The 24,684-nt window shown below is 34.1% G+C and overlaps 1 protein-coding gene across 5 annotated transcripts; it reads right to left on the bottom strand.

Annotated features, from left to right (window-relative positions):
- Positions 1 to 547: 547 nt before the first annotated feature.
- Positions 548 to 24,323, bottom strand: LOC127960061 (sodium-coupled neutral amino acid transporter 3). 5 transcript variants are annotated; one of them, XM_052559602.1, is made up of 17 exons: positions 24,153 to 24,323; positions 17,435 to 17,572; positions 17,050 to 17,070; positions 16,858 to 16,942; positions 16,592 to 16,707; positions 13,687 to 13,760; positions 13,249 to 13,341; positions 12,626 to 12,707; positions 9,811 to 9,893; positions 9,293 to 9,351; positions 7,269 to 7,442; positions 7,107 to 7,186; positions 6,922 to 7,022; positions 6,332 to 6,456; positions 5,032 to 5,176; positions 4,163 to 4,266; positions 548 to 3,565 (listed from the first exon to the last, which is right to left on the bottom strand). In XM_052559602.1, exons 2-17 carry the CDS (start codon positions 17,536 to 17,538, stop codon positions 3,461 to 3,463), a joined length of 1,551 nt encoding a protein of 516 aa, XP_052415562.1. In that variant the 5' UTR covers positions 17,539 to 17,572; positions 24,153 to 24,323; the 3' UTR covers positions 548 to 3,460. The 5 variants fall into 5 exon arrangements, with proteins under 5 accessions (XP_052415562.1, XP_052415563.1, XP_052415564.1 ...); XM_052559603.1 differs by having other exon boundaries at positions 16,858 to 16,939; XM_052559604.1 differs by having other exon boundaries at positions 17,050 to 17,067.
- Positions 24,324 to 24,684: the final 361 nt, after the last annotated feature.

Raw genomic sequence — 24,684 nt, 5'->3', positions numbered from 1 at the left:
AGAAAAAAGCAGTCACTACCTCTCTAAGGATGTAAGGAAGTGGCATGTAATCTAATATGTAATGTTTTGTAATCCAATAATGTTATATAATGAGTTAAATAAATGTCTTTAAGATGTGACCACATGGATAGCCTTTGAGTGACGAGCATGCGCTGTGCGAATCAATTCGATTGAAACAATCAAAAAGAACCGATTCAAAAGAACCACTGGTTCGCGAATTGAACGTCAAAATTTAGACCTACGGCACGTTTGGACTTGAACTTCTCTTTAAGCTTTAAAGAAACCGCAGAAACCTATTCAAATAGTCAGCATTTAGCACACATATGTAGATAAATAAAAACAGTAAAAAATGTAAAATTCACTTAAATGACAGTTTAGAATATCCTATTATATCTGACATTTACCACTTGGATCTACAAGCATCGCCCTCAAGTGTTAGAAAACCTAATCACAGTATTTTACAATCTTAGAAGCCTTAACTAGTCAAGTAAATTTATTGACTCAAAAGTCATAAGATAGGCAGCACAGCAAATGCAAAACTCACATACAGGTTTAAAAACAGCTTTTTATTGTCAAAGTGGTTCTGCTATTTACACTATACAAGCTAAATATGCATCACAAATGAAAGTGGTTCACATTTATATACAACATATATGAATGCACTAAACAATCTATCACATGAACCCAACTGTATCAATTAAAAAGGCCTAGATGTGTGTGTAAATAATGCTTGGAAAAACTAACCGATCTGTGTATTCCTTATTAAAAAAAGGAACAAATCTAATGATCTGTATGATAAAATATAACAAATGTTAGAAAGACTTGTTTGAAGAAAAGGTATATAAACTGGGCAGCATTTAGACAAATATCCTCTACAGAATTTCAGTCATAATATTTTTTTGCATTACATACCATATGAATCACATTATAAAATGATCAGTATTCAGTGCCCCTGATTTTATGTTCAATCCAATGCTACTTTGGTTGAAGCAAAATATCCCCAGCAAGGCAATAGCTTGACTAAAATGATATTAAAAAATAATATTATTATGTTATTAGAATATTCAAATTACTAACTATTATTCATTGTAACTGTATTATTCATTGTTTAAAAAAAAAAAAAAAAAAAAAAAGCTAAAGTTCAAGGGCTATTTACCAGCACTTATAGAAATCCTTGTTTAAAAAAAAAAAAAGTATTATATATGTGTGTGTGTGTATGTGTAGTATCAAAAAGCATCTAAGGTAGCTGGTTGTAAAGGCACTTTTCTTTAGTATTTTGGATAAATACTACTTCAAAAAGTACACATTAAGTTTTAGGAAAATAAAAATAAAAAAAATTCACCGCCGTGTTAAATAGTGACACTCAGGGACCACTGGCATTGTACTTCAATCTCCAGCATAAAGTTCAGTTTGTTTTTTGGTTGACAATGCAAACAGAACTAAGATGTCAGCAACATTTCATACATCACAAATTAAAGTCTTATCTAATTTTTTTGTCATTAATGTGATGAAATGAACTGTATGCTCACATCTGTTGCAGTTTTTTCATTGTGTATCAATATCTGCCACTACCAACCCATTTAGTCATCAGTCGGCACATAATATTAGCACAACTTATTGTACAATAGGATTGCACAGCATAATACTTTGGCAGAATCTCAATACATTACAGTTTTGAAAGCATCACATCAACCACTGAGTAAGAGCGAGATATTTCAAACTCCAAATAAGCAACAAGTTTCCTTCAAACTAAAAAATACTGGTGCCTTTCCTGTTTCTACATTTCAGCTGGTTCATTAACTACTGCTAATACCAAAACAAGGTCCACATATACTCCGATTACAAGAAAGGTTAAACACATCTGTTAAAAAAAAAAAGAAGAAAGAAAACATTTACAACTGTTTTATGTGAGATATTGAGAGCAGCTTCTACAAATAGTTCACCCAGAAAATTTTAATTTGCTGTAAATGTACTCACCCCCAGGTGATCCAATATATAGATAAGTTTGTTTCTTTGTAAGAAAAGATTTGGAGAAATTTAGCATAACATCACTTGCTTACCAATTGTGGATTACTTGTGGATTATTGTGATGTTTTTATCAGCTGTTTCATCTCTCATTCTGACGGCACCCATTCACTGCAGCAGATCCATTGGTGAGCAAGTGATAGAATGCTAAATTTCTCAAAATCTGTTCCCATGAAGAAACAAACTGATTTATATCTTCAATGACATGAGGGTGAGTTTGTTTCCAGCTAATTTCAATTATAGAGTGAACTATTGCTTTAATTTGATTGTTTGAATTGTAATCCAGGGGAGATTCTGTCTATTTCAAGTAAAATATGGTTTTGTACATGTATATGAGGTCCATATCTAGGGTTTGTGTAAATGACCTTGAGTATGCAGGCATCATGATCTTCAACACAACACAAACAAAAATGATGAAGGACACTGTCATTGTATGTGTTAATACTGTAACACTAATACTCTTACACTACTACTCATCCAGTCAACTGCTAAATATATTCGATACAATTAAATAAATACATTTTTCACTGCTCAAATCTCCATGTGATTAAGGCACGCCTTGCATTCTATGACTACTGTGCATACTTTAGGAAAACAGAAAATATGATTCATGATAGTTTGGTTATATAAATCCTTAGCTTTGGCACAGTGAAATTGTGCGATATGATAAATTGCACTCTCACTTGACTGAAAACACTGAAAGTTATCTGAAATAGGTGGCAATGTGAATGTTGATTGTCCAAAGCCCACTGGGGAGTAAACCATCTACCGATCCATCTTTACCAAACTCCCCCTTCATTTAACTCCCAGAGAGCAATCAAAACCTCTACAACATCCTCGTTCTATGGCCAAAGTAATATGTAGAATTAAATATGTAGAAATCTAATATACAGCTAGCTATTGTACAAAGAATTTGCTGTTACTTAAAAGAAATCTTGAAGAATGCAATTATGTGTTTCCACAGTACTTGCAGTAAAAAGTGTCAAGTATAAGAGCTCTGGATTAATAAAACAGAGAGTGAGAGTTAATAAAAATAACGACAAGCAAACTGAAGCAGCATATTTCTACAGGTTAAGTGAGGATGCACCAACCCTTCAATAAATAAAAAAGCTCTGCCCAAATAAACAAAATCAGTACATTTACAGGTTTTAAAATACAAAACATCAGTCTGAATTTTTAGAGTAATGCAATTTTCCCCATTATCTGACGGCAGGCTATCTGTGTAAAATGGGATGTTGATTTGGGTCCCCCTCACCTTTTTTCTGCCCACAGTGGGATAGGGCATCCTCTGTGTCATAACGTGTAGAAAAATATGGATAGAAATAAATGAGATCACCTTCCAGTATGTTACATCACTAACCTAACGAATGCCACACACACTCATACAAAGGCACGTACACAAAAACACACATCGTCGTTCATCAGAGTTTGTCTCCTAGTGGCCACCCAGACCACTGCTGCTGCCTGATGTCCAATCAATGATGATGAAGCCCAAGCTCATTATCATAAACAACACGCCCAGTCCAGCAAAACAGGCAGCCTGAGAAAAAGAGAAAAAATAATTATGTCCTTAATCAAAACAAATGACTTTCTTAAGCGCATTTATACTATGCATCTTTTTTTTTTACATTAGAAGAGATATAAACACTATATAAATCCTTAGATGTGATGATATAGAGCTTAGGAAAACCACTCAGATTGGTCGTTTCAGAGTCAGGGTAACTGGAATAAAGTAGCATTAACCTTGGATCAGTGCTGTATAAATTAGTATATACAATCATAGTTTTTGATTAAAATTTTATTTTCTGTTTTCAATTTAATTTTAGTTAAAGTTTTAGTAATTATTTTTTTTCTTCATTTATTTCTATATATAATATCTATTTGGTTTTTATCATTCATTTAACAACTATCACAAATGTTGCCTTAAAGGTCAGTGTTATTTTAATATAAATGAGATAATATAACTTTTTTGTTTTTAATCTTATTTCAGTTAATGTTTTATTTATTTCAAGTACGAAAATTGTGGTTTTATTGTTCTATATAATAACCCTTTCTCAATGTGAAGCTTTTAAAAAACATTTTCAAATGTACTTCTCTGTCTTACTGGGTAGTCATAAATTATACAAACATAACTCACAAAGATTTTAGGAGTAGAGCGCATTGGCTCTTTATCCTTGGGAACAATACGGATGTAGAAGACAGCAGGGAAGATGAAGATAAGACACGGAGCGGATGTTGCACCTGGAAGAGGAAGAGCAGGACAAATATAGATTAGCTAATCAGCTGAATTCAATTAAATCTGACACTGATGACAATTAAAACTGATGAAAATGAGACATGAAAAGTTAAATGAGAACACGATGTTCACAGAAACTATTTTATGGTCATCAAAGTAAGACTCATGGGTCAATGTCAAACGATTTCTGGAATGAAATATATATGTGTGTGTGTTTGTGTGTGTGTGTGTGTGTGTGTTTAAAGAACACATAAAGCTAATTATAAATTTTCTAAACATTTAATTCAGTAAAATGTTCAAAGAATGTAAAAATATTGATATTTGTAATAAATATCACAAATTTTAAAAATGGCTAAAATAGATTTTTTTTTTACTTTAAATCTGACAATAATAAAAATAATAATTTTAGTTTAGAAACCTGAACAGAAAAAAGTTTCATGTCATTGATCTGTTTTGTTTTCCTCATCATTATGGTCAAAACGAACCCTGACACTCGCCTTCTTTCCAGTAATATGAGCTAAACACAAAAATATTGATTTAGCAGCACAACATTATCTGTGAAAACAAGCGATGGAGACATTTGAAGCTGTTCTCAAGGCCAGAGACGGTGTCAGTGACCCTTACCCACACCGAGAAAGCAAGACAAACAAGTGACGCCAATGTGAGTCTCTGCTTTGTCATTTCTGACACTTGTTTGAACACCCTCAGAAAACACATTTGACCTCATTTGGATTTTGGGCTGTTGGGTCAGTGATGATTGAACGACTCACCAATGACGCCAAAGATGCCCAGGATGTTGGGAGCGAAGATGACCAGCATATTGATGAAGGTCAGGAGAACGACAGCGATGGCAATGTGTCGGATCCAGTTGAAGGTCTTATTAGGGAATATCATCTCTTGAATGGCTCTTCGCACCTTTGAGAAAAAGTAGCAGATTGAAGCTTGAGAATATGTTAATGCTATTTTTAATGACTGAATTTAAGTAACTTCTGAGCCACTTTGAGGTCTTACAGCAAGCTTAACCTGTCCTCTAAATCATGGGCAGCATCAATTATTTTATATATCAATAACTATATAGTAGTTATTTTTGCTGTGTTATTCAACCTAAATGATTCATATATAACATCTTAATCATTTTGACTCCAAAGTCCCACTTCTCTACAATACAAAAAGGCTAGATGTAGCAGTAATGACAAAACAGCTTATTGGAGTGGCATTATATTTAAATAATTAAATACCATAATTCCATAAGTTTATAAAAACTTTTTTTTTTTACAGTTTTCCAACTGTTTGATTAGATTTTTTTTTTTACCCACAAAAATAAATTTCTTCATGATAAAATATGTTTTCATAATTAGAATAACTTATTTTCATTATAAAAATTACCTTGACTTATGCTTGACTTTTCCAGGTCTAGAAATTAAACTTTTAAAATTCCTTAATGTATCCAGGTTTTGCAAGAACCTTGGTTCTTAAGCAAAATAAAATAAAAACTGACAAGGGGGAAGAAATTACATTATGAAATATAATATGAGCTTATCTGTATCAAGGGTTTTAGCAGGAACAAAGGTGGCATAAACCTTTGATCAGTGCAGTGTTATTTTAGTTTCAGATAATAAAATTAAGTTTTTGTTAATATTCCGAATTAGAATTTTTTCTATTTTCTGTTTTTAATTTCAGTTAAAGTTAAATTAACATATATAATTTTAGTTTATTATTATTTATAGTTTATTTATTAGTTTTAATTTGATTATGTTTACAACTAAACAAAGTGTGGTGAGGCCCCCTAGTGGGTCCCAGCCCCCGGGTTGAGTACCACTGTATTACATAACCTTGCAGTATTGATTTAAATAATCCAGTGAATTTAATAATACACAAACAAAGCGATGTTTACCTTTTATATTTTATATTATTCCTGGTTATTTGGGCAAGAGTAGCAAATCGCAAAAGCAATGCAGTTTTTCGTTAGCTGTATGATTTATTTGATATCACCCTGTGGATATACTGTGGTAAAAATGCTCAGAACAACACAGTCTCAATGATATGAGCATATGAATGTGTTAAACTCACTGGGAACAGAACGATGGGCACAGTCAGCGTGACGGCGGTGAGCACAGCCAAACGCACGCAGAGGATGAGAGTGTCGTAAGGGTCGATCCTGCTGTATGTGTGCAGAAGCTCGGGCTCAACATTAGCTGCGGCAAAATTCAAGAATACATCTACTTAGTTTGCAGCTTTAATAATGTATGCTAAGCAGTACATTATGATTTGAATATTTCAAGATGATCTCATGTGAATATTAAAATGCTGAAATAGTACTAGCAGCTATTTAATAAAGCACCTTTAAAGTTACCTTTAAAAAAAAAAGAGAGCAAAACAATTAAACAAAGAAAGTACACATAACGGAAGTATGAAAAAAGTAAGAAATCTGCAAACTCTCAGTACACATTCTAGCATTCAAAAACAACTAATATTGATATTAATTTATTTTTACAGCCATTATCAGATACATTTCTAAAAATGAACTATGTGTTGAAGTCAACCAAAGCTGGACTGTATTTAATTTTACATGCAATATAACGCATACATAAAACTGGACCAAATGCAAGATCCAGTTTGCTAGTACTAGGAGCAGTCAAATATAAAAGTGTTAAACTTACTGTAAAATGTTAGGTATCCAAAGAGAGCAGCAAGGAAGTACATGGTGTACATGATCAGAATGGAGACGTTGGAAACGTGCTGCATCTTCCTCTGAGTTGGGCTGCAGGAAAAAAAAAACAATGCAAATTAAATTTGCATAAACATAGATAACGGTCGCAGTGCTGCTTTAACACCGTCGACTTACTTGCGCAGTTCAGTGTAGATGGGCAGGACCTCAGGGTGGCAGACAAACGCGAAGGCGAGAATGGGGATGGTGTATGCAGTCTGTAGGACAGAGAGTGCTGTTTTAGTGTGTTCTGATACATTTTTCTGTAAATGTAAAAGCAGAAATTAAATTGTGCAATACATGTGTGTTGACGGTAAACATCTGCGGACTGCAGTAGGAGTCGTCCTCCATCACATGTCCGTTCTGGTAGCCGTGGTTGTGGTTCACAGTCACGTTTGAATGAGTGTGTGTCAGCGTGCTATTGGCTGAAAACTCCTCAAATGGGCACAGAATCTGGAACTTCTTATAGATCACCTAAAAATACAGAAGGCACAGTTAAAATGGAAAATACAGAATATCAATAACAAAAAGACTACTAGTGTGGTCATTTTGGCTATTTTATGTATATATTGTATGTAGTAAGTACTCAACATATAATTCAGTCAAGAACATCAGTACTTCCTGTGTGTATTCCTCTAACTGCCATCAAACAAACTGTACTGCAAAAATGTAAAGAATAAATATCAAAAGAGGTATTTTTTTTACATTTTTGTATAAAATTATGTTCAGGCCTCTAATGGCTACATCACGTGTCAGATAACATGCCCAAAGACATACAGACATAACAAAACTACAAAGGGGTTAAAAGTAATGATACTTAACAGCAGTTGAAATACCAAAAAAACATGAAAATTAACAAATAACATGAGTTTGTTCTGTGTGTATTCCTTTTAATTGCGTCAAAAAAACTGGATGGCAAAAAAATTATATGACATGAATGCATGAATAAATAAATAAAAATAAAAAATAAGACCATTTTTGACATGTTTATATATAGCTGTTATAGAATTTTGATCTTGCGATCAATGTTTTAAAGGTGAAAAAGCCATGTATTTATTGTATGTGTGTATTCTCCTAATTCCCCTAAACCATTATTCTTCAATGGGCCGAATACTTCATGACAAACCTGAAATCAAAATCGGCAGCAAGATTAATTTTTAATGAGCCAAAAAGAATACACGTCACACCTCTGTTTATCAATTTGCACTGGCTTCCAATAGCTGCTCGCATAAAATTCAAGGCATTGATGTTTGCCTACAAAACTACCACTGGCTCTGCACCCATTTACCTAAATTTGTTACTTCAGACTTATGTGCCCTCTAGAAGCTTGCGTTTTGCAAATGAACGTCGCTTGATTGTGCCATCCCAAAGAAGCACAAAGTCACTTTTACGGACTTTTAAATTAAATGTTCCCCTTCTGGTGGAATGACCTCCCCAACTCAATCCGGACAGCTGAGTCCTTAGCCATCTTCAAGAATCGGCTTAAAACACATCTCTTCCATCTTTATTGGACCCTCTAACTTTAACACTCACTATTCCAATTCTATTCTTTAAAAAATCTAACTACCTTTCTAATCTTTTTGTATTCTATTTTCTTTTCATTTATTATGCAATTGTATATGTATGTGTGTGTGTATGTGTAAAGACCTCTAACTAGCTTGCTCTATTCTTTTATTTTTTTATTCTATCTGTTTTCTTTTTATTTATTATATTAGTTAAAATCCCATGCTACGTGTACTGTGTTAACCTAACTGAGACTTGTTATAGCACTTATATATCATTGCTCTTTTTGTTGTTTTTGATTGCTTCCACTGTCTTCATCTGTAAGTCGCTTTGGATAAAAGCGTCTGCTAAATGAATAAATGTAAATGTAAATGTAAACCTTACACTTGTGAAACATTCTAGAAAATCATAATTTTATCCCAAGAGAGTGTAACCAATTAAAAGCCTCAGTTGTCTTCTTTTGAAGTCAGTCTTAACAAGTGTTTTATGAGTCAGCATTGCTGTGTGTAGATATGATATAATATGCATGCAGTAGATTGCTTCCTCTGGGGAAAAAATGTGCGGGCGAACAGTTATGTGAAGCTGTGATTCAACACACTCTGAATTATGGATGAGATAAAGGGACAGGAAGGTGGTGATTTTTGTTATTAACTATATTTGTAGCAAATAAATGATTTGTGAATGTCTTGATAACTTCATATTGTTTCTCTGGAATAGCATGAACTTATGGATCATGCTTAATAAGACTGAAGTAAATTTTGTTTTCATATTAACTAGTAATATCTGAACTAATGACAATGATGATGATGGTAAATACTTACTGCACTGAGGAAGAAGACCATGCAGCTGAGTGAAAAACCACTGGCATAACCAAGGTATCCTAAAAATGTAAATATAGCAAAGCAAGTCAATATGGCGTCACGGTGCTACTGTCAATCGACATGCTGCATACATGCATTCAAGCCTGAATCCCTGCAACTATAAATGCATGAGCTAAGAAAAGCACAGTGAGTTATCACTCATCTCAAGAGCTAATATGTGCTGGCAGAGCCAACAAGACACAAATACTGACAAGGTCAACTTGATTCAATTACAATAAACACGTCAAAACAAGAAAAACAGAATTGTGTGTGGTTAAAACGGACTGTTACCGTCAGATAAACATGCTGTACTGGTTTGGCGTATTGATTTATATGAGAACAGAATGTGCTTTTAAAGTGCTTGAACTGATGCTCTGTAATATGAACGGTCCAAACAACTGGGTCAAACGTACACAGAAACCCACTTTAATGAGGTGGGGAGACAGATGAGATGACTGAAGTAGAAATGATCGACTCACCCAGCTGTTTCATTAGAGCCAAAGGTAGGATGACAGAGAGAGACACAAGCACCACCAAGTAGTTTCCATTAAGATACCATTCCCTACAGAAACAGACAATTCAAGATATGTCAAATGTCAATTATTTTATTGATTAACACAACAATTTACTGAAAACATCAAACAGAGGCATCATACTGTAAATACTTGTCACCATTATGGTGATTATTGTTCACTTGGATTGTGAACTTATGTACTTTTAATACTTTACATTTTATGTACTTTTAATACTTGCAATTTTAAATTACAGACATTTTAAAATATATATTTATAGATTATTTGCTCAATATAAGTGTGCAAAAAAAAAATTTTTTTAAGTTCAAAAAGTTCTTATTAAGTTTTCATTAAAGTTCAAAAGTTTGGGGTCAGTGAGAGTTTTTTATTATTACTTTTATTCATCAAATATGCTTTAAATTGATCAAAATGACTTTAAAGTCATTTGTTATGTAACAAAAGATTTTTATTTTAAATAAATGCTGTACTTTTGAACATGCATCATTGATATTGCATCAATGATAATAAGAAATGTTTCTTGAGCAGATAATCAGCATATTAGAATGATTTCTGGATGATCATTTGACACTGAAGACTGGAGTAATGATGCTGAAAATTCAGCAGGAGTAAATTACATTTTAATACATATTCAAATAGAAAAGTTTTTTTAAATTGTAATAATATTTCACAATATTACAGTTTTTACTGAATTTTTAATCAAATAAATACAGCTATAAAGCATAAGAGTCTTTCAAAAAATATTTAAATATCTTACCGACTTCCAACTTTTCAAAAGTAGTGTACACTAATATCCAATTATGGTTATCATTTCTGCTTAACTTATAGTAAGAGCTGTAAATGAAGTATGAATAAAAAGGGCAACAAAATGAACCAGCAAACAGTAGAAAAAAAAAAAAAAAATATATATATATATATATATATATATATATATATATATATATATATATATATATATATATATATATATATTTATAACTGAATGCCTATTTTTGTCTACTGGTCTCCTTTTCTGTTCCTCTACCTTTGTGACAAACTAACAGCATCTTCATTTGTGTGGCTTTGAAAAACATCTACACTATTCCAGAATCAACCTGTCTAACTCCATCCGATTCCAGTCTGAGTCTGCGATTCTCATGATTTATGAGACGGCATGTTTTAATTGCTGTGGCCACTAGCAACACAGACCATCTAATATCATGCCCAAAGCTGACTGCAGCATGGTGCAGTTTCTGCTCCTGGACTCAAGTAACCAGCACACTGTGAACACGAGGACACACACACAGAGTCACAAGGTGTTGCACAGTGTGTAGATCCAGGCCTCGTTTGAGACTCCTCTATTTTCAGACCCTCTCCACTCCTCACTTGTCCCGGCATTCAGACACTGAAGTGGGGGCTGGCATGTTGATTCTCGACCCTCTCGTTCTATATGTAGACTACTATATGTGGAAATGCAACATTATATTGGTGTTGGTGCAGTGGATAAAACACATGCCTTTGGTGTGAGAGACCCGGGTTCGAATCCACTGTGAGACACCATTGTGTCCCTGAGCAAGACACTTTACCCCTAGTTGCTCCAAAGGCGTGCAACCGCTGACATATGTAGCAATTATAAGTCGCTTTGGATAAAAGCATCAGCTAAATGAATAAGTGTAAGTGTTATACATTATATGTAAGAGATAATAAAGATACATTATCATAAGGGGAATAAAGATTCCTCTGCAGTACAATAAATGGACTATGTTTTGATGTTATAGATATGATGTTATATATTTTACATGCTGACTTTTGGTAACAACATTTAAACTCTGCCTGGGTGATAAAACGGTATGGATATTTATCAACGGTACACCTTTGATAATGATTAGCTTTGTTTTGATAATGAATAGTTTTGCTTTTGCACTTCTTTTAAACTGCTTAATACAGAAACTGTATTTCTAACTGGCATGCACTGTTTCATATCCGATTGCGTTCGATCTGCGCAGTGCTGCATGAAGTCGAACACACCTATAGACACGTGCTATGAGTGACACAGGCACGAACACATGCTGAATTGAGTGCTGTGCCTGCCTGTGATGAGGAAATTGTGCATAAATGTTTTTATATTAGTCGAATTTTAAATAAACATTTGCATTTGAATGCAAAAATAATAATTAAAATATGTAATCAAGATAATATTATTATTATTATTAGAAATAATTCTATATTATTAATAATAAAATATTACAATAAAAAATTATATTCATATTAATATTATAAATTTGATTTATAACACACTTTATATTCACACAGAATCCCACATTACTACAAATAAAGACAAGAAACAATATTAAGAATCATTCAAAGGCTTTGCTAAAAAGGTAGGTTATGAGGCCACGTTTAGGTGTGCGTCAGGAAGCGTCATCAGTGGCGCACGAGATGCAATGATGATGATGTAAGTGACGTTTTGCATTTTAATGTTTTGTTTGGAAAGAGATAGTATCAGCCAATCAGCTGCCTTTCTCTTATTAACTGAACACCCACAGTTCACAGAGCCCACAACACCTCTCCTAGATTTTGAGTGTTGGCCCCAGTGGACCACAGGTTTTTGACCTCAGTGGTGACTCGTCAGCTGATAATGACAATATGTCTATACCAGCGGCTACATAGTCAACGGAGATTTGTCAATTCATTCACATTTAACTGACAAAATAGTATGAGGAGCAAAGGTTAAGATTTTCTCATTTCATTTCAGCGTTTTACAATGACGCTCTAAAGTCCTTACCCTGAAGTGGTATCTGCTTTCAAAAACGCCTGCAGCACCAGCGGGAACTCTGACTTGATGATGTATAAGTAACTGGACATGGCTATAGGGAAGACAAAAATGAGTAAATTAGAAGAATCAAATTCAAAAGTATTAGCCGTCAGGGGTTTATGCTGATTTTATGCTCATTTTGCTTGCTGTATTCTGCTGGAACTATAAAACTATGCAACTTAAGAAAAATATAGATTTTATAATAAATATACATATTTTAAGTATAAATATACTTTTAAAATAACTTTTGGAAAATATGCAACTTTGCAATATAAAAAAAATTATTTATTTTGTATTTTGTAAATGTATTTATGCACACACACACATTTATACATACATAGTGTTAATTATCAGCAAAGAGCAAATTGCATAATTTTGCCAATTCAGAAAGTGTGTGAACGAAAGTACAGGTATGGAAGTTAACTGGCAAAAGCAGTTAGGAACATCTAAAAATTTATTAAATGAATGAAGAGAAAATACAGAATAATGACGAATAAAACAAGATCGATCTGTCACATCTAGAAAAAATATGAATAAAGAAACTGTCTGGAAACAGTCAGTTTGTGCTAATTTACTTGTCAGATTTTCTTTACCTCCAATGTTTTGAAGAGTGATAGCGATTCCGGCTGCCAACTTCCCTGTCATTCCGAAGGCCCTGAATCCCAGCTGTTCATAAGATCTGATTCCTGGAAATAAATGTCAGTAAAACATGAAGAGAAAGACAAATCTCACCACCGGTTTCCACAAAACACTGTATCTCATGTTATGATTGTCATTGCCTGCGATCACCACAGTTTAACATGGGAACTCAGTAAGGAAATGACATTGCAACAATACACAAACAATGCCATCAACTGCTTAAAAATGCTTTAAAACTGCATCCAAATTTTTTTTTTATTATGACTATTATTTATGGTGCGATGCCACGTATTACAATTATGTGTTTAACAGTAAGAATGGTGAATAACTTCAGTGCATCTGTCCACCTAATGAGGATACAACGCACTGATGGAGAAAAAGCTTCACCTTACCCACAACACCAGAGGACTTCAGCAGGAGGTGAATAGAATAGCAAGAGAGACCAGCTACAGCCGTGAGGAGAAACCTGAAGACAAAATACAAGCGTCACAATCACTCCACATCTGTACAACACCTACTAGACCTCTTAGTGCACTTAATGCATGTGTCTCATATAAATAAGGTCCCTTATGCCATATACCTCTTTCAGGTGTATTAATGCTTTTATTGAGTAAGATTCACTTCTGAATGAATCTTGGGAAAGTGCCAGTGTTTGTATTGGAACCCAAAAAGTACATCTGCTGATAAACTGTTCTGTGAATCCCTGTGATCAAACACACCACCAACCAATTTTACCAATTCATCGTATTCTTTACTTTTAGCGTATGTAATGGAAAATCTGGGTTTGTTAACTTTGAGAAAGGTAATTCTGATAAAAGATTTATCTACACAGAGGTGGAAAACGATTAGTGTACTTTCACCCCAGGAGGCAAAATGTCCCAGATTTTAGTGTATTGCAAGGCTTCTTGGAAGACAGGAACCTGATAAATGGCAAGTGATTAACAATGGGCATGAGCTCTATAACAACTCTATTCAAATGTTCTCATGGACTATCGACAGCTGCCTACCAATTCAGTATTCAAGAGGAAGTCCTCTCAGTCCCTGTGTGCTCTGTACTCCACACAACTACAGGAGAATTATGTGAATTTGCATTGTTCATTTAAACACAAATATGTCTTTATTATGGCATTATAAACATTAATCATTTTATTTAAAAAAGCTGATGCACAAATACTATTTTCAGCTCAGTTTAGACGAAAATCCATCATCAGATAACCAAACAAAAATCCAGGTCACATTGTACTTTGAAATTGAAAAGAATAAGCAATAAGATAGTTTAGTTATTTTAGTATCAATGCGATACTGATAAAGTTTTCATTAATATTTTGTTATTTGCGTTTTAGTACTTTTCTTTTGTGTTTTTGTCATTTTTTATTTTAGTGTTTGGGTTCTTTTATATAATATTTATATATACTGTTAATTTTTAGTTATTTTAGTACATCTAAATTACATTAAAATGAGAAATGTTCCCTTGACAACAACCTGCAATAAAAACCTTTTGCACATCGACATCATTTTTTACTGGATATGACCAGGGCATGTTCTTGTCTGCTTTTGTTGGATTCATTCATGAACATAATCACTTGCAAATACTACTTTTCTAGACTGCATGCTTCATATGAAATGCAAACAGTCACAAAATTTTAATTTCAAAGATTCCTTCCTTAATGAGAAAGTCAAATCAAAATGTAAGTCATCACCTAATGAAAACTGTTAACAAATATCCCAGAAAACCCATTTTCTCATTTATAAGCCTACAAGGCGAGTCTTTTGTGGAGTTGGAAAGTAAAAACACCGGACTTGATCCAACTGCCTCCTGAGAGGGATGCATGAACTTTCTCCCAAATTGAGGCTGATTTATTTCTTGTTATATACCCGGAAATAAGACTATCTTTGGAGGAAGCAGTCTTGGCCTGTTGGGTAACTTGATCAGTGGTTTCCAGTTGCCTGTAACCTGACTGGAGCTACAGACGCCTCAGACGTCTCCCTGCTCCCCTCCCCCAGCCAAAGAAGAAACCAAATATGACAGCTATATTTGGATGGGGGAGGGGCTTTCTAAAAAGAAGGTCGTGTTTGTAGAAGGGAGGAGGTGTGGTCAGCCCAGGTCATGGCCTTTTTGGGGCCATGAATAGATGAGGGGGTGGAGCTAACCAGTGGAAAATTTTAGGAAGGAGGGAAATAAACAGTAAATGGCAGATCACACACACTTAATATATTTTGTATTATACATGAAATTAGAAATCTTTTTTTAACAATATAAGTGCTATCACTTTTTAGCAATTTAACACGTCATTGCTAAATAAAAGTATTGATTTCTGTCAAAAAAGAAAGAAAACCATTTACTGTCCCCATACTTTTGAACGTTAACATATTCAAAAGATTTCTATTTTTAAATATATTCTGTACTTTTCTAAAGTATAAGAGGTTCCAAAAAGCAGCAAAACTCTTTCCAACATTTATAATAAATCAGCATCTTAAAATGGTTTTTAAAGGATCATGTTCAGCTTTGCATCACAGGGATAAATTATTTTAAAGTATATTAAAATAGAAAATCGTTATTTTAAATTGCTATAATATATCACATTATTACTTTATTTTTTATCAAATAAATGCAGCCTTAATAAGCACAAGAAACTTTTTACAATTAGTCTCTCTCTCTCTCTCTCTCTCTCTCTCTCTCTCTCTCTCTCTCTCTCTCTCTCTCTCTCTATATATATATATATATATATATATATATATATATATGTTAAATTTTAAATTATATATGTTTATATTATATAAATACACAAATAATTATTTATTGTTGCAAAATAAATATAATAAATGACAGGCTAACTGCATATTATCCATTTCTTAACCACTTTAAAAACCAGACTGATAAAACATAATCACTTTAATTTAAAAATCTAAATAATTTCATACATTTGCAGTACTTTAAAACCCCTGAAACATGGGCTGATTTAAAAAAAGGCCAAATGGTGGTTTATGTGTCATTTAAAATATTACATAACAGGATGAAGACCCTTTCTGGTACACAATCAACATTAACAGCCTCCAAAAGGGAACACTCAATTATTCAAGAGCATCCCTGGAAAAAAACACATGTAAAACAATACCTTAATAACCATAGCAATTAGACAGCCAATGGTGTGCCAAATGCTTGTCATTCAGATTCATTGAGGGCTGGAGGTGACCGGTTCATTTGCATGACTATGAGATGATTCACTGATGCCCAACAATCAATGACTTTTTCCAGCCATTCTGTCATTAAGAGAGTAATGAAGGGATTTCACTTACAAGAAAAGCAGTATGCCAGTATTGGCCATAGCGTAGGCCAATCCCAATATCCCACTGCCCATAATGGCATTGCCCAAATTGAAGACTGACATGCCAAAAGAGGTCTTCCCCTCAAACTAAGAGAGGAAATGAAACTGATGAGTAACCAAAACAGAAAAAATGACAAAAGCACTGCTACAACAGCTGACGGAGAACATTAACACAGTCAAATATCATTCAGTTTCTATTTGTGTTATGCTTTCGGTTGAAATGCTGCACATACTCACATCAGTGAAACGTGGCTTCTTTCCCTCGCCGTTGGGCAGGAACTCAATGTTCTCAGTAAGTGTGCTGCCAGGATCATCAAACCTGCTGGACGGACGACAGTCGACATTTAATCGACAATGACCTTGCAAGCTGCATCAATTCATTTGGCCTAACTGCATCTAGTAGTCATTGGTTTCCTGTTATTGACGTACCTGTTGTGATGGGTACAGCTGCTGAGGGATGATAGAGAGTGTGAGAAGGTCCATCATCGAGCAGGAGGGAAAAATAAGGTAAACATGCACTTAGACAAGTCAACACACCATGCCAGAAGATAAAAGTGATTTGAGGAGTATACAAAAGAAAGATCTCAGTACAGACGCACAGAGACACAGTGAAAAGTTGAAAGTTCAAATGGGTTGAAGAGAAAACGCAATGCTAATAATCAAGGAGCAAGAGCAGCTGAGAACCACTGTTTATAAAGTGGCCTGGTTCTTCGTGCAGGTGATACAAGACAAAGCAAACACTTCCCATTGTGTAGACACACATGCAACTATCTCCTCTTACAGCACAAATCTATGAACATTTAAAAGTGCTTACTGTTCTTCCTCCATCATAGTCTTCATCGGCACGCACATTTCTTCTCCCAGGTCATGACCTTTCCCATTGGAAAGGACACTCATTTCTGATCTGACAGGTTCCATGGTGGAAGTAGTCAATATCCCACGTGCGAGTTGTCTGAAATAGATCAGAATTTAAAACTATATGAATATTAACTGTATGCATTAATTGTAAACACCTATAATTTGTCTTATATGTTCAGGGCTGTTATTGTTATATAAAAACTAAAGCCAGTGTTATTTTAATATCATTGAGATTTTTTATTTGTATTTTTAGTTTTTAGTTGATTTATCATTTTTGTTGTGTTTTTGTCATTTTTATTAGTATGTCATATAGTTTTTATCATTTTATCCTTTATTTTATTAGTTTTAATTTTAGTTATTTTGTGCATCAAGTTAAACTAAATGAAAATCAGAAATGTTGCTTTGAGAGCTAGCTTTTTGTTGTTGTTGTAATTATAAACTTTAAAGAACTTAAGTGAAACAGAAATGTTGCCTTGGAGACTGAATAAAATAAAAAAGGTTGAAGTAGTAAAATTACTAAAACTGAAATAAAAAATATTTAAAGCTAAATATTTAAAACAGAAAATTACACAAACAACTAAATATAAAATAAAATTAAAATGAAACCTTAAAATATATATATTTAAAATATTAATAATATAATACTCAAAAAAGAATGATTAACATATTCATGTGCTAGCAATTAGCTTTATACTTCTTAAAGAATACCATGGTATAGAAAAAAAATTAAATATGGCAAATATTATTTCTTCTCATTTCTGATTCATCTTCAAAACACTGCATTGTGTGCCACCTGTCAGTAATGCACAAATTCATCATGAGAAATCATCTCAATTCAGTCACATCACTACCACTTGATTCAAATTCCTATTTATAAACCGGTACATTCAAGACACTGTGCTTATCTAAAGAAACGTCAACTAAACATTCACCAAGATTATTCAATGATTTAGTTACTGGCCCTTTCCCCCGAGTCCTAATTTCCATTTATGCATGCTATTAAACCAACGGTTTATGATGTCAACAATGAGGCACGGCACACCAGGGTGTGATTTTAGGCCATCAGATGTTCCCGCCCTTCAATGAAGAGTCTCTTCATGTTCCCTGGAAAGACAGAAGCTCAATAACATTAACAGCGTTACTGTTTATTTTATGACTGAGGTTTTAGTCCACTGAACTCTGGAAGCTGCAGGAGAATGTGTAAAACAGTACGGCCATTGAGACACCCAGCTGTCATGATATATTTAACACAGACAGCTCACAACAACAACTGTCTGCGTGGGAAGACAGAAGCTCACATGAAGAAGTGTACGAGTGTGTTCGTTTACGGCCTGATAATTGAGGAAAGTCTTGAGTCCAGTCCATTTCTAAATGAGACTGATATAGACTTGAGATTAAAATGTAATACTACTAGCAACATAATGAGTCAAAGCAGCAAGGGAGCTTTTTAAAATATTCTGTGCCTGATTAGAAATCATATGATGCTGATTTATGTGATCATTAAACATCACAACTGTTAATATTGGTTAAGATTTTAAATAAATGCTGTTCTTTTAAACTTTCTAATTCGGAAAAAAATATGGTTTTACATAAATATGAAGCAGCACAACTCTTTTCAACATCGATAATATTAATAAATGTTTCTTGAGCAGAAAATCAGCATGTGACACTGAAAACTGCATTGATGATGCTGAAAATTCAGAATTGCATCCCCAGAATAAATTGCATTTTAAAATATATTCAAATAGAAAATGTCTATTTTCACTTGTAATAATATTTCACAATATTACAGTTTTTACTGTATTTTTTTGTATCAACCAAATGCAGCCTTGGTAAGCAGAAGAGACTTTGGATGAAGCCATTAAGCCCAAATTTCTTGTTTAAGATTTTTTATTAAGTTTCTTATTATTTTAGCATTAAATTAAAAAAAAACAAAAAAAAAACATTACATTCAATTAAAACCCCCCAAAATAAACCCTTCCAAATACACCCCCAATCACCCTATCAGGGTTCACTGTGCAATAATGACCACCTCAATGTCACTGAGGTATTCTTCAGTTTTGCCTGTATTTGACTAATCAGCATCATCAACAGGATAATGCGACAAGCTTTTGATCAAGCACTACAAACAGCAGCTCCTCTTTGGGGTCCAGAGGGGATTTGAATTCTGGCACGAGCTTGAATTTCACATGACGATGATATGTGAGGGTATGAGAGACATGGAGTCCCGTGGCTGTCTGCTATACACGTTTTTGGCAGCCCCGAAGCTGCTTAATGTCGTGTTGACCAGTAAAGAAAACCGGTTGCAGCCAAGGTCATTAAAGACGTGTATTTGAGCTGATAAATTTAGTAACTCGTGAGGCATTTTGTGGTGGAGTATAGATCAACTAGTCTTTCTGCAGACACAGGAAGGTCAGCAGACGGTCAGAAAAAGAGCATGTAAGTGCATTATTATAATAATTAGCAACATGCAGGAAAAAAAGTGAACAGAAGGCAATCACAGGGTTAATCTACCATGACTAACTACTTGTGAGATGAGCGAAATATGATAACTCAGGTGTAAAGCTCAGTTTTGTCAGAAGTCCTGTCACGATCAGTTTTATCATCCCTTGCAGCTGTTTCCCACAATGCACTGTCCTTGATGACCATTCAACAATGTGCTGCTGCCTTATCACCATTCACAAATACAGACGTCACCAACCCTAACCTCAAACTAGAGTCAAGAAACAGAACCAGATGGGCTCCAGTCTCTATACACAAATTTAAAGTCTCCTTTACAAATATCTCATGCACAACGCTGTGCTGTGAGGCATATATTTAACAGGCATATATATTTCATAGACAATTATTTTTACATTATTTCATCCCGTCTCAATTTCTCTGACCTGGACCTACAACAATACTCCCAAACCTGGTTCCCATTGACGACTGACAGTCACCTTAAGTGTGTGTGCACGCAGGATGAAGATAACAGGTTTTACCCATTTAAAATGCTTAACTAGCTGTGCATGGTTGAGTAACAAGTGTGGCTGTCAACATCTGCAGACAGTGACGTCACGGGATTGAATTTGATTTGACCATGCTGATAAATATAGGAAATCATTTGAAAGACATGTGGATAATGTCAATTAAATTCATGCTTACATAAGAGAGATTTTAATTAGGCGGGTTGAACTGTTTGGCAAACAGTGAATCACATATAATTTGCACTCTGAGACTAAATGCCTTCCAATTAATAAATGAGGGCATCATACCTTTAAATTGGTCCTAAACTGAAGTAGCTCAACATTCAAGGATGAATGTTTCACACAGCACAATACTGCTGTTTTAAAGTCGCTACATATAACAGTTCTTGCTTTCAAAACATAATTTAAAAAAAGCAATCTAAAGCAAATGGCAGCTTTGCAGTGCAGCAAACCTACAATAGCAGACAGAAAACATGAATTCTTCTCTTTATGCGCGTCAAAAGGCCACCTGCCCACCGTTTTACATTAAAGCCCCAGAAGCTGCCGAGGGTAAACTGGGGTTCAACACTTCCACAACCAGTGCTCTTCACACAAAGTCCTGCTAGTCCTGGTCTTCACCATATGAGGCTCTTAACTGAACCCCTAACAAATGAATACTGTGGTAGTTTTACTGATACTAAATAACACCATATGCACATTCTACATTATTGATTCCATTATAATTCACAGAACACCACTCTAGTACCATGTTTGACCTGTCTGAGGTCAGAACGACCTGCCCTGTAATGATTGCTCTTTACCAAACTGCCAGTTTAGGTTTATTTTTCAGATAAAAATCAGTGATGTTCTTACTCTGTCTGTATTATGCATGTTTTTAATAGTTATGTGATCAGTTTAAGTGATTTATCTATCTATGCTATCAAGTCTTTCTGGGAAATACTTTGGTTGGAGCAAGATGTACCATTTCTACTAAAAAATCAGGGAGACTTTTTAACTCTACATCTAGAAAATGCTAAATAAAGAATGTCTTTTTATGATTTTATGTGTTATTCAGTTCTGTAAAATTAACTGTTATATATTTAATCGTAATTGTGCAAAACTGGTATTTTTGGACATGCAACATGATTATTTGTGATTATAAGGCGGTGATTTCTTCTCAGTTTGTACAAATGTGAATGATATGGAAATGTACCATTTTTAAAAGAAAAAAATGTAATCATCAGTGCAGATCGTACAAAAATGTACAAATAAGACTGTAAAATTTCATATCAATTAGATACTGATTTGCAAGATCTGAGTGTGATTTGAGTCTGTTGATTTTCTTCTTTAAACATCTTCACATGAGAACACAATTATTTTGAAGTAAAATGTCTTATGAATGCAGCAGACTACAGTTGTGATATATGGTGGGAACCACTAGTATGGAATGATGATGAAAATAAATACCAAAACGTGATCAGTCTTGTGACTTAAAAGCACAGATATGAATGTCACATGGTAAAGTCAAGCTTAAGTTTACAGAGAGAATAAAAGCAATCTAACTGAACTCCAAGACCTCTCTCAAATCAGACATGACTGCCAGCTTACGAAATCATATGCTGATATGTGACCCTGGAGCACAAAACCAGGCTTAAGTCGCTGGGGTATATTTTTAATAGCCAAATAATCATTGTAGGGGTCAAAATTATTGATTTTCCTCTTATGCCTAAAATCATTAGTATTTCAAGTAAAGATCATGTTCCATGAGGATATTTAATAAATTTCCTACCATAAATATATCAACACTTAATTTCGGATTATTAATATGCATTGCTAAGAATTCATTTGGACAACTTTAAAGGCGTTTTTCTCAGTATTTAGATTTTTTTTGCACCCTTAGATTCCAGATTTTCAAATAGTTGTATCTTGGCTAAATATTGTCCGATCCTAATAAACCATACATCAATGGAAAGTGATGATGTATAAATCTCAATTTCAAAAAATTAACCCTTATGACTGGTTTTGTGGATCAGGGTCACATATGTGGCCTTGGATGTGAGGTCAGTGACCCCTCTGTCAGCACCAGCCCAGGAGCTCTGACTGCACTGGATGCAAATGTTTACATTCTGAACAATGTTTGAGAAAGGGATACGATTGGTCAGGCACGCCGAGCTGATGTTACACATTTGTCTCTAGAAAATTCTGGGATATACTTGTTTACTCACGGTCAATGATTGTAAAGGTTTCCCAGTGAAGTTCACTGAAAAAAACAGATGTTTGCCTCATTGCACAGTCACACCTCTTTAGATATTGGCCACTATGTAAACTATCGATTGATCGTTTCAGTCCATTCACTTTCAAAGTGCATCATACTGTATTTGCCCCCATCCATTACAATATGGCATGAAATCACAATCTGACTTTTGTGCCAGAGTTTTAGCCTGCTTGTGTAATTCCTCAGCAAACTATTGTTGAGACACATCCAAATTTTCCTTTTGTTCAAGTTTTATTGAGTACCTTAAGCTAATTTCCCACTTTCTGTGTCCCCTCTGACCCCTCGTTTCCTGACTGCTGACCATAAGGTCCAGGGAATCCAGAGATTCAGAGAACTTAAACCCAAGTTGGCTCTCTTAAACTCAGCTAGAAGACAAACAATATTTGGAAAGGAAGCTGAAAGATACTAGCCTGACTACGTCAGACTTCCTACTTCCGCACAATTTCATTTTGCTTCTGTACTTCTGTCTACGAAGCAAAGTGACGTAGCAGAGTCTGGTATTACCAGGCTAGAAAGATACACCTCTTGCTGAGAAATCCTGAAGAAGAAGGGACATGCAGCTGAAATATAGGCTACTTATGCATCTCATTTTAACATTTATAAATAGAACTGCCCTTAATTATTAGCACTGTTGTCAGTCTTGAAACAGATCATTTATCTTCTAATCATCTGTTTAGCCACTTCATGGCCCGAGGACAGGAGCATGAACCTTAATATTAATGTCCCATAATGAAGAAATACAACGAATTGCATAAAAACTCAAATAATTAAATAAATAAAGTTAATAATAATAATATGCTTATATTTGTATTATTATTATATTATTCATGAATATTATTGCCAAACTGCTAACATTTGTTTATTTTAGCTTTTTAATTGACTTTACCTTTTTATTTTTATAGTCTTAAGCCATGAAAAAATATATAATGAATAAAAATAAATGATTGAATAAATAAATAAATAATAAATAAATAACTGTAAAGCATGTTCATCATAGAAGAGGGGTATTCAAGTCATTGCATTTATGAACTGCATTTTTAATATATTTCTGAGTAACATATTTAGTCAAAAAAAAAAATGCACGTGACGTCTCTGTCGACTCACATACAAAGTAAATATAAAAAAAATAGATATATTTCTCACACACACACACATATAATACGGTCCAGCTCTCTTAAGACCATCACAAAGGAAAGGGTATAACGGTATATATATATATATATATATATATATATATATATATATATATATATATATATATATTTTTTTTTTTTTTTTTTTTTTTTGCATCTACAATAACTGATATATTCACAACGAGTCTATTTTCCCCATAAATTTAATTAAAGTATTTTGTTTCACTCATTTTTTGTTTTCTGATCTTATTAATTATGCATCTCTTTAAGATCTTAAAAGACGAACAGATCACACTTTGCCCATGAACATGTATTACTTACGGGTCAGTGAACTCCTGGATTCAGAGATCTTCACGACTAAAATGAGAAATGCTGTTCTTGCTTATATTTTCCAGTGTTTCGGCTGCTTTATGTTCCTGTAGGTCTTCTCCTCGTGTGGTTTGATTACAACAGAGACAAAGCACGATCTCGCTGCTTTGAAAAATGAAGTGAATTTGTGAAGGGCTGTATGGATGAGTAGTGGGGGTTGTTTAGGTCCCGCCTTCTGTGGGTCTCGTCCAATGGCAGCCGACGATACCCTTCAGTGGCCCCGCCCAATTCTCCCAAGCGCTCCATGAATGTTTTTTATAACCTGTTGGAAAAAAACTATTATAAACGAAAACTGTGTCCACTCAAATACAAGAATTATACTATATAAGAATATTGTATATTGGTAAGCATAATTAATCCCTTCATTTAATATTTCTTCAATATTATTTATTTATTTATTTAAAAAAGGTTCCTCCACCTGTCAAAGAGCAAATATATTACAGTTGATCTTATTCTAACTTAATTGGATTCTTAGAGGACTTTC

The sequence above is a fragment of the Carassius gibelio genome, chromosome B6 (assembly GCF_023724105.1).
Source record: "Carassius gibelio isolate Cgi1373 ecotype wild population from Czech Republic chromosome B6, carGib1.2-hapl.c, whole genome shotgun sequence".
Lineage (NCBI taxonomy): Eukaryota > Metazoa > Chordata > Actinopteri > Cypriniformes > Cyprinidae > Carassius > Carassius gibelio.
This window is presented reverse-complemented; position numbering and strand designations above follow the sequence as displayed.